At 38.5% G+C, this 10,500-nt stretch overlaps 1 protein-coding gene across 2 annotated transcripts; it reads right to left on the minus strand.

Moving 5' to 3' along the window:
• Window positions 1–6,056: 6,056 nt before the first annotated feature.
• On the minus strand, window positions 6,057–9,531 carry LOC119887712 (claudin-7-B-like). Of its 2 annotated transcripts, none has more exons than XM_038698349.1 (4): window positions 9,112–9,531; window positions 6,878–7,042; window positions 6,719–6,802; window positions 6,057–6,372 (listed from the first exon to the last, which is right to left on the minus strand). In XM_038698349.1, exons 1-4 carry the CDS (start codon window positions 9,332–9,334, stop codon window positions 6,317–6,319), a joined length of 528 nt encoding a protein of 175 aa, XP_038554277.1. In that variant the 5' UTR covers window positions 9,335–9,531; the 3' UTR covers window positions 6,057–6,316. The 2 variants fall into 2 exon arrangements, with proteins under 2 accessions (XP_038554277.1, XP_038554278.1); XM_038698350.1 differs by having other exon boundaries at window positions 6,715–6,802.
• Window positions 9,532–10,500: the final 969 nt, after the last annotated feature.

Raw genomic sequence — 10,500 nt, forward strand, 5'->3', positions numbered from 1 at the left:
AATTCATATTTTATCAAACATGATAAATGCCTGTAAAGCTTTCTCTTATCCAGTTTACTTCCCCCAGTTGATAAGACAAGATCTAAACAATGTCTTTATAGGAAAAGACCCCTAAAGGTAAGGGTGACAAGTCACCTAAAACCCCACCAACTCCCAAAGCAAATGTGACACTTCAGAGATAAAGCCAAGCTGAGGAGGCAGTGAAGAAGGTTGGTGTCCCTGTTGTTGTTTTTGTTGTTTGTTGTATTTGTGTTTTGTAAATCTGTTTTTTTTCACTAATAATGTTAATATGGCATGACTAATGACAAAATGCTCATTCATTGTTGTTCTTTCCATTAACAGGGAATAGCATTACTAAGGTCCAGCCCAGGTTTGAGAACTTCTTGAAGCATGGTCAAAAGTCACAGATGCCAAGGTACCGTACAAGTTTAACATGCCTGCAAATATTAAGACGCTTTCTGAAAATGCCAGGAAACTATAAATTATATTATTTTGAGTTTTGTTTGCTCTAAAAAGCTTAATAGATTTCGACAGACAATTTGGTACTGCTGATGCTTCCCATAACATCTGTCTGAATAAAATCTGACATTTTCAACCTACTCAAACTTTATTTGACCCAAGTCATGTTAACTTTCCACAGACTTTCACTTAACAGCTGTATTGTGTCCTAAATTGTATTAGTTCACTCTACCTACTATAAAAAGAACTTGACTGAAGGACAAACCTAACCAGTGGTCTTATATAAATAATGAATCAAATGTTGATATTAAAATGTGAATTATATTTTGTAATATTAGTTCAAAGTAATAATGAAAGGAAATGGCATGTTTCAATAAATTGATATTTTGTTATCCTACCACTAGGGAGCACCAAAGGCTAAAATGTTAAACATTACACTTTGTGTCTTTTTTTTAAAGTAAATACACTGAATGATTTTATTCTACAGGAGCTACACAGAAAATACTTGAAACAGTACTGATTTGGCTTGATTCTCCCTCCGTTTGTAATTAGACATTTTAACCACGTGTATTGGGCCACCATTTTAACAATTTTGATTCTCTCTTAGGTTATTGCGGAGCTGTGGAAGTGGAGACAGACGGTGAAGGATGCAAAATAACAGTCTCAGTAGTTTTTATCTCCTTTTATGACTTGTTATACCCATAGCGCACCTCAAACCCCTCTGAAGCCAACTCTGTGCCTCACGTCATTAATTCTAAGCCCAGTCCATCCCACCGCCCGTCCTGTATGAAGAGATGAGAGGGATGGTTGTAGCTCCCTCCTCCACCACCCTCTTATTAGGGCAGAGAAATGATTTGTTGAATTAACTCTGGGAGAACCAACTTACAAATTTGCATCTTTTGTAACTGTGTAAATAAAACTCCGGCTGGATTGTTGGCACCCCAGTATGGAGGACATCTTCATGTGTGTTTTTTTTTTTTTTTTTTTTTATATAACAGGTTAATTTGGCCTCATGCAGAATAATAAAATGCATCAGATTATCACTCACTTCAAAGCACAGAACACCAGCACAAAAGCGGCTAAAGAAACTTCTAATCCATTTAAGCAGTCAAAACGGCTAATGTCGCCGTGGTCACATCCTTTTTCCGTTTGGGAAAGCAAATGTTTGGCTGACAGGATGATATTGATGAGCAATATTGATTTTAAGTACAGTAGTAAAGGTTAAAATGCTGCACTATTTAAAATGTTTTGAATGTTTGTGCTATTGTGAGATTCCAAAGGAAAATCTCCCGTGACAGGAAGTGTCCTTCAGTTTCAGTTTCAAACATTGTGTCAGAATTGTCACACTTCATTTATACTACCGTCCGGAGATAATCGACCATTTGATGTTAGGCAACAAGGTGCGTTAACCTTTTGTGGGGTACTATTTCATAAATGAAGCTGCCTTCACATTTTAGCACTGACGCTGGCCTACGTGGAGATTGGGTCTCTGACTTAATTTTGCTATGCTACTCATAGCCAATAGGCCACGGTTAAGTAGTTACTCTGCAAGTGCATGAAGAGAAGGAATCTGCAAATTATGTTGTCGGTTTTTTTTGTTTTTTGTTTCCCAGTGTGAGTTGCTCATAATTTTCCAAACCAGGATTTACAGTTGTTAAAATGTTCTAAGAAATTCACCCCTGTACAAAAGTTTAATTAAGCCACACGTTCTCTTCTTGTTTGACCAGTTTAAGTCAATTAAATGTAAATGTTGATGCACGAGGCCTCCTTATAGCTGAAGATCATTCCATTGTTCTCAAGAAGCAAGTGTAAGGTTGGATGACTTTGAATGTGCTGTGGGTTTGGGTTGATCATTTTACCCAAATAGAAGATAAATTCAGTTATGACCCTTTTTTTTTTTTTTTTTTCTTAATTTGTTTTACGTGCAACAATCTATTAAAATTTCAAGCACACAAATGTCTGTGTTTCTTTCTACATCCGGTGTAGAATCAAAGGTGTAAGTCATCTTCTTCTATATTTGCACAGAAGACTGCAGAATGTGCAGTGTTAAGATGCCAGCTGGGCTCCCAGCTAATATAAAACAAACATGCACAATGCATTCGTTCTGCAAGATCGGCTGGACACATGCAAATATCTGGCTACAAAAGGGGAGGAGGCGCAAGCTGGTATCTGAAACTAAAGAGGTGAAGATGCACATTACATCTTGAGATCCCATAAGCTACAGAGTGCTTACTCATGAATTCTTTTTTAATCTTGCGGTAATTGGAACCCGGTTTGGGACCTCTGGTCTGTTTTAGAGATTGTTTTAAAGGTCTGTTCGCAGGTCTTGAGCAGTACTACTGAAACTGTTAAATGAAGCATTTTGAGGCTCCGGGGGAGCTGTTCAAACCTGAAAGTGATGTCACAAACAACATCCTACCACTTTAGAAAAAATGAGAACAGAAAATGAAAGTAGCAAACTGGTTTCTTATTTTTGTACTTTAGTAAGACAATTATGAAATTCAAAAGCTGGCATGAGGGCTCTTCAATATATATAATGTATTACTCATATCATGTTATGTTTCTGTAAATATAGTTCATATTGCACTCATCATTCTGTAGCCAAAATGTGTTTTGTTAATAAACAAAACACATTATATATATATATAAGATTTCCTTAAGATTGCATAAGATTTTAGTGAGGAAAAGTATAGGGAGGCTTAATTCTTTTACCTCCAAATCTCTGAAGTATAACTGCGATTTGTGTGTCTCTGATGTTTTCTTTTGTCTTTCAGAATATAACACAATGTTGAGACTGCTATAACTGTAATGTTCTGTTTCTGTTGTAACAAACTGCAGCACTGCTGTGATTATATTTAGGGTCACTTATTGCACACTGGCCAACAGAGAGCGTTACACTGGCGCTGTTTGTATTTTGTGACCCTTGATCAAATCACCATTCATTTTTTTATGGTCATGCAGTCGCTTGACAGCAGATTCGCCCTGTACTGAGGACTGTGACGTTACAGAAAAATTAAAGTGACAGAAAGTTTGTTTTTAACACTGCTGCCAATGGTGAGAGCATATGTTTACAATATCGAAGAAGTACATTACTGTAGGTTGACAGATTAGAATATTGAGCAAAATGTCTGTATTCAGAATCCACTGAATATGCTCACCATCCCACTACATTTTAATTTATAAGCTCTTTATTGAACTAATCATCTGACGTGTGCAGACGTACAGGTAATTTGTCCGTTAAGACGAAGGTACTTAAAAAGTCCAGGGAATGCAGACCTCAAAATTAAAGCTGAACTGAGTTTATTTATTATGCGTAGTGGGAGAATCATATCTAATATCAACTCGATTCAATTAAAGTTTTGGGACACGAGCCAGTTATGCTTTGTGATTTAGGCTGGATTTATTTCACATTAAAAACAAATATTGTCTTGTCCTATGCAGCTTTAAAGCTGTTGGGTATGCAATATATTTATTCAATCTCAAATGCTCTGACAAAAAAAAAAAAAAGAATTCAGTAGCTATCTGCGACCATCGCAGGTCTGTAATAAGCAATGAAATGATCAGCTGGCCTACCTGCCTGTCAGCCTGCCTTGATACTGTCCCTGTGCACTCACTGCGCATGAAAATGGATTTTGGGAGAGTGGCTTTTGAGGGGGAGGGGGTGAGATTTTAGGTTTGATACTTAAAAAATCTAGCTGTGTCTTGCTAGTTTCTCCAAAGTTGCCTACCCCAGCTCTACCACAAGAAAACACAAGTCTCTTGCATAGGTCTCGAGTCATTCAAGAACTAGCATGTGCACGTTTGTTTATGTGTTGACAGTTTGGGTAGTGGGTTCACGGTCATGATAATAAGGTCATTCGACCTTCCTGCTTACTATTACCTGTAATGGTCCAATAAATGACCATTTAAATAGAGCAGTTCTACTGTCAGGGTGATAACCAGTAATAATTCATCAGCAGCATTCAGTGATTGAGTGGCACAGAAGCATGTGCTGTGATGGCCTGCATGTACTCTGATAAATTGCCCTACCTTCCTGATTCGATTAGAGGAGCCTACAGATGTATTTGTGATGTATTTGTGCAGGGAGGAAAATGTTTGGGCACTTAGGAGTAAAATCATTATTACTTTTCTGATCTGGCCCAAAGGGAGGAAAGAATGATTAGAGAATGGCAGGCAGAATGAGAACTGCGGAAGACACTGCTGGAGAATCATTAATCGGAGACATATACTGACAAAGTGAGGGGAGATGTAGAGGAGACAATGTAAAAATAAGAGGAATGAGGTGAATTCAAGTGAAAATGCCCCACTGCAGTGAAATATTAATTCCCGCAACTTAAATGGCTCTAAAAATGCAGTCCTGAGCCAGCACACACAATAAGTTTTACTGACACTTGAAAATATAACACTATGTATAATGTACAGTACATCCATCCACCCATACAGTAACATCTGAGCCAATTAAATGCAGTTACCTATATACACACACACACACCAGCAGTAGCAGTAAAACCAAAGCACATTTTACTTCGTTAGCCATTATGATGCTGTGCACCCGTCAACCCAAAGGAAGATGGCTTCCAGCAAGAGTAAAGTGCGGCCCTTACAATTTCAGTAAGAAAATCATCCACAACCTGAGTCTGGCAGGTTTGCTCACCTACAATGCCAATAAAGTGTGTTCATAATTGAATAACATCTGCTCATGGCAGCTGTATGGTTCAGGGCATGCCTGTTTTGTATTCAACACTATTTCAAGGACAAAGCTTGTTGTACTCGTGTGTTCATTTTACTTCCTTTTTAAAAAAAAAAAAAAAAAAAAAAGTATTTCAAATTTAAATGGTTTTAATCCGTTTTATTTAAAGCACTCGGAGCTGCATTTCCTTTGATGAAAGTTCCATTATGCATAAACAGCATTTCCAGAAAGGGTACATTTTCCACTTTTATTTTATGTACAAACTTCACAAATCACAATTTTAGAAAAGGTTAAAAAAATGAAATGTGAGTGAAACTATTGACTAAAAAAAACAAAAGCAATAAGCAAGCGCTTCCACACCAACAGCAATTACAGAACAAGTCACCAAATACATCACATCATCACGCTGTATGTATTTCAGCAAAAAGGTCATCAATCTGAGTTAAAGGAATTTATTGCGTTTTATATAGTTACAATTTCACTGCGGCACTGATTAAACACAGTGTATAGTGGTACTGAATGATTTGTCATTTTCATATAAATAAAAAAACAAATAAGGCACAAATACATGGAAATTGTTTCTCAAGTGCCAGATATTAACCTACATAGATTCAGCATACACAGTAACAAAATGGTGTCCACTGCCATATCTGATTTCTATTCAGTGCATTCACAAACACTCTGTACACTGTGGCATGCAGCAGGTGAAAGATATTTTCTACTACCAAGTTGTGTAATATTGGCGTTTCCCTTCCTTAATTTGAACTTAGTGCTTTACTGACGTCAACAAAGTGGACAGTATACACCATAGTAAGTAAGTTGTAGACAGGGAAAAGCAAATAAGCTCTTTAAGTAGTAAACAGCAGTTATTTAAAACTTTAATGTATTTGTTAAATATTACAGTAACATCACAGGTTCCCTGAAGAAACTAAGAGACAAATTAAAAAAATAAAATAAAACTGGTACTGATCACTTCCTGGGATATATCTTTTCAACCTTTCAATCTCTGAGTTGGACTAGGGTGAATGTCAAAGTGTTCCTTCAGCCTCTAACACCGAGTCCTGCCTGTTCAAACGTATTCCTTGCCGCTGCTGGGAGGTCTGGAGATGGGATACTTCGGTGTAGATTTTTGTCTGCGGCACGATGCGGACATCATGCCACCTCCTATTACAGCCAGGGCTGCGCCAGCCCAGGCAATGAAGATGGCAGAACCAAACTCATACCTTCAGAGAGAGACGTTACAGTAAGTCAACAGGGTTAACAGATGCCAGCTGAGCTCCCAGCTAATATAAAAACAAACATACACAATGCCATCAGCACTGCAAGAGTGGCTGGACACATGCAAATGTCTAGCTACACAAGGGGGAGGAGGAAGAGCTTCAAGCTGGTATCTTAAACAACCAGCACATCCAACATGTTCGGAGATATTGTACTGAGCTAAAGGAAATGTTTAGCCTATTGTTGAGTGGGACTGCAAAACTTAGCCTATTTAATAAAAATTAAATAACAGCACAAGATGCAAAAGGTGTGAATAAAGGTGTAGTTTCCATTAAATTTCAAAATACTTACTTTGTATTGACAGGGTGAAAGGGTTGTAGAAGGCTTTGATGATGTCATTAGCATACCAGGAGCAGGCAACAACAGAACACAAAGCTGTGGGAAAGTAAAGATAAATCACTGAAACCGTCCAAAGAGAAGAACAAAAACAAACATTAAATGGCTTCTTACCTCCGACCAGGATGATAACACCACCAGTAATTGAAATGTTGGCCTTTTTGGTTTTGTCATCTCCTCCACAGTTGGTGCACTTCATTCCCATGCAAGCTACGCCCAAGCCGGCCACTGTTACAATAATGCTCACAATCATCAGGGCGCGGGTTGCCTGGAGGGCACCTGGATAAGAGGACAGGATAGGGTTAATCCATCATTTAATAGCAAATATTTAACACTTAATAGTTGGTACATAGGGACGAGGGTGCGGCAAGACTTGACAGGCTTAAACAAGAGTGAAATAACGTAGCATTTGAAATTAATTCTACAGTGATTCTATTAAAAGCCTCTACTTATGCTTTCGCATCCAACATTGGGTGGGGGGGAAGCAGTGCAAATAAGCATTGTTCATATAACAGCGTGTCATTGCCGCTCCCAGTGAGAAGAAAAGAAAAAAAAAAGAAAAGCAGAAACCGGCTCTAACCGGAAGTGAGAACTCTTGGGGGGGGGGGCGGCTTTGTATGCGTGTTAGAAAACAGGTCTAACCAGGTTTCAGGTTTCATTATAAGGAAGACACTCCCAATTTCAGGTACTTGCAGCCTGCTTTTCAGCAGGTGGACATTTTGTGGCTTTTTGCTCCAAACTACCAAGGCCCTCTCAAAAAAAAAAAAAAAAAAAAGTGAAGAATGCCTCGTGTGGTTTCAAACAAAGTCACTAGATCTTGAGCAGGTACTTCTGAATAATGAGGCATTATTTGTACACTTGCTCCATATCTAACCACAGCTTTAATCACACAATGTTTATCAAAAGTTGTTTGTGTTCGTGTTTGAAAAGGCGATAAGACTCATTGTGCTACAGATATTTTAATCAGCTGTTTTGATAAGTGAGATAGAAAATAAGAAATAAGAAAAGACACTTAAGCTATATGGAGAAAATAGACGGTTTTGTGAACTTCTAACTCAAGTCAATAAGTAACTTGAAGCTTTAAGTGCTTTAGTGAATATAAGTAAAGATTAAACACAGGGAGGGACCAATACACCTAAGTGTACAGAAGGTTTTCCTCAGGCAGTTTATGCCTGAGGAGATCAGTTACTGAACTGATCAAAACCTGTATAATAGGAAATCCAACCGCTGTTGACCCATTTTGCCAGTGCTCTTAAAGATAAGATGTGTCATAAAAGATAGATAGTAACCGCACATGTGATTTGACTTTCAGAAAAAAAAAATTAAGGAAATGTGACAACTGTCCCATTTAACCTAACATGTTCTTTTTTTCCCCCCCAAATGGGCTGTATGATTGCCAGTGAAAAACACTAACATTTATCTCAAAACAACAATACCGCCATATACCATACACCGGAAGAAGGGCCTTTTGTAATTGTTCAGCCTGGTTCTTAAAAGGAGTGTTGTGCTAAAACATTTTAGTATATCTAGTCAATTAAGTAGTTTTCCAGACATTACATAGGAGTCAACCCTTTGGGCCACAAAAACATAGCAAAGAAGGGTTTGTGGTAATCTGATGCCCTTTAGGCCTAAGACAAAACAACTATTGTGGGGGCTGGCACTGAGACCTGTTGCCTAAACAGTGGCTCCTGGGTGTTTAACCTGTAACTACCTTTGCGCTGTAATGCAAGCCCGACACTACGGGGTTTTCCACAATGCAGGGGCAATTGTACTGGCCAATGACTATAGGAAGTGTGAAGGTGATGCACACATTCCCGCCTATCAAGTCGAAAGAAATCTCCGGCACTGAGTCATCAAGCTACAAGTAGCCTACAGGTGAGGCCTTGGTGCGGTTTAAACAAAATGACGGCTTTCTTAGTGAAAGAAAGACGGTTAATAAGTGATAGAAACGGTCAGCCCAAGCCACAGGAATCTGTTAACAGCCAAGAGTCATAGAAGACGGCTCAGAACTTCTTGTAAAAAAGGCCTAAAACAAAAAAGTTGCTAGGTTTAAATTCCAACAGGTGCATGCCAGTGTGTTACAGCATTTATTGTTAAACAATTACATGTTTTTTAGTCACTAAAATGACTTAACTTTAAAGCCAGTTTCATCGCCGAGCTAAGCGCTCAGTGATATTAGGCCTATGAGGCCTACAGAAAAAAATATACATACACACACACACGGCAACATTTAACAGCTTCCCAGCTATAAGGCCTGCCCGTAGTATGGGTATAAACATAAAACAATTTAAACTTTGTTCCAAGCCTTCAACGACACATCATTTGAATCCAGTAAGTGTGTTACTTACTGTTGAGCTGCAGGATTGAGTCGTAGACTTTGCACTGCATTTGGCCTGTGCTCTGGAACGCACAGGACATCCACAGTCCTTCATACATGGACACCGCTGTGATGATGTTGTCCCCAACATAAGCAGACATCTTCCACTGAGGCATAATTGTGCCAATTATCAGTCCAATTACACCCAAAAGGGCCAGGGCGAATCCCAAAAGCTGCAGACCTTTGTTGGCCATTTCCACCACGCTACTTCTGCTTCAACGACTTCGCGGCGAATCAACAAAGACGACGTCCACCTGCTCTGAAGGTACAAATCCCCCACTAACTTAACAATCGGACGGGTTTTAGCAATGTTTGCTTTGTTGCTGAGGAAAGTGTCTGTCTCTTATTTTCTCTTTGCGTCTTCCCTAGCTTTCTGAAAACAATCAGCAGACAACGGTGATGTTTCAGTTTTAAAGTCTCTCAGTGATTCCTCTCGCACCTGTTCCTCAGCCGCACCTTGAATGGGGAGGGGAGGAGCGGGAGCGAGCTTTTCTAGGCGGTTTCTGTTACAGGTGGAGGGAGGGGACGCGCACGCAGTATCGACTCATCTTACGTAGCGTCAAACACTGAGGTTTCATGATGTCAGTGTTTCCTACGCTGAGACAGACTCCATAGATGGATCGATAGACAGACAGACAGATAGATGATGTTTATCTGTTTAGCCCGGTGAAACACCTCAACAGGCTGAAACACTGACAACCTACAAATATTTTAACAATTACAAAATATATAGGCCTTGTGAAGCTTGGTTAATAATGATTTGGTTTGTATAATTTCAAATAGTCTCAATATAAATTATTATGCAACACAAAGCATAATAATGTTACTAATAAAGTTAATGTTATAACTGTTTATAATAACCCAATGTTTTTAAATGTCATATTATTTGATATACAACAATAAAAGTTGACACTTTTGAGCAAGCATTGTTCATAGGCCACTGGAAGTCTGTAGCCAGAGATGCTTGGTAAGCAGGAAAAAAACAACATTCAAAACCACCATTTTGCAACATTATCATATTATTTTACATTTAAATACATTAGAATAATTGTATGTATTGCTACGAAGTGTAACAACACAGTGAAAACAGTATATTGTAGGCTAATGTATTAGATCAGGCTTATAATTCCAGCCCCATATATGTTGGAGAAGTAGTATATATTTTCATATAATCACATATTTTCTGTAGAGTACCAAAGAGAGTCATGATTCTATTATATTGCTGTGTGTGTATAAAACCCAAGACATGATGTCAATACATACATTAGGTGAAGTAAACAAAGCATAACACCCTGTTTGTTTTACAGTTTAAGCTCCACAAAGTGCCAAAATAGGAAGTTGCATTAATGTGGGTGGAAGT

This window comes from Micropterus salmoides, unplaced genomic scaffold (assembly GCF_014851395.1).
Source record: "Micropterus salmoides isolate LMB-PRFRI ecotype aquatic unplaced genomic scaffold, ASM1485139v1 Ms_hic_scaffold_4277, whole genome shotgun sequence".
NCBI classification, from domain to species: Eukaryota; Metazoa; Chordata; class Actinopteri; order Centrarchiformes; family Centrarchidae; genus Micropterus; species Micropterus salmoides.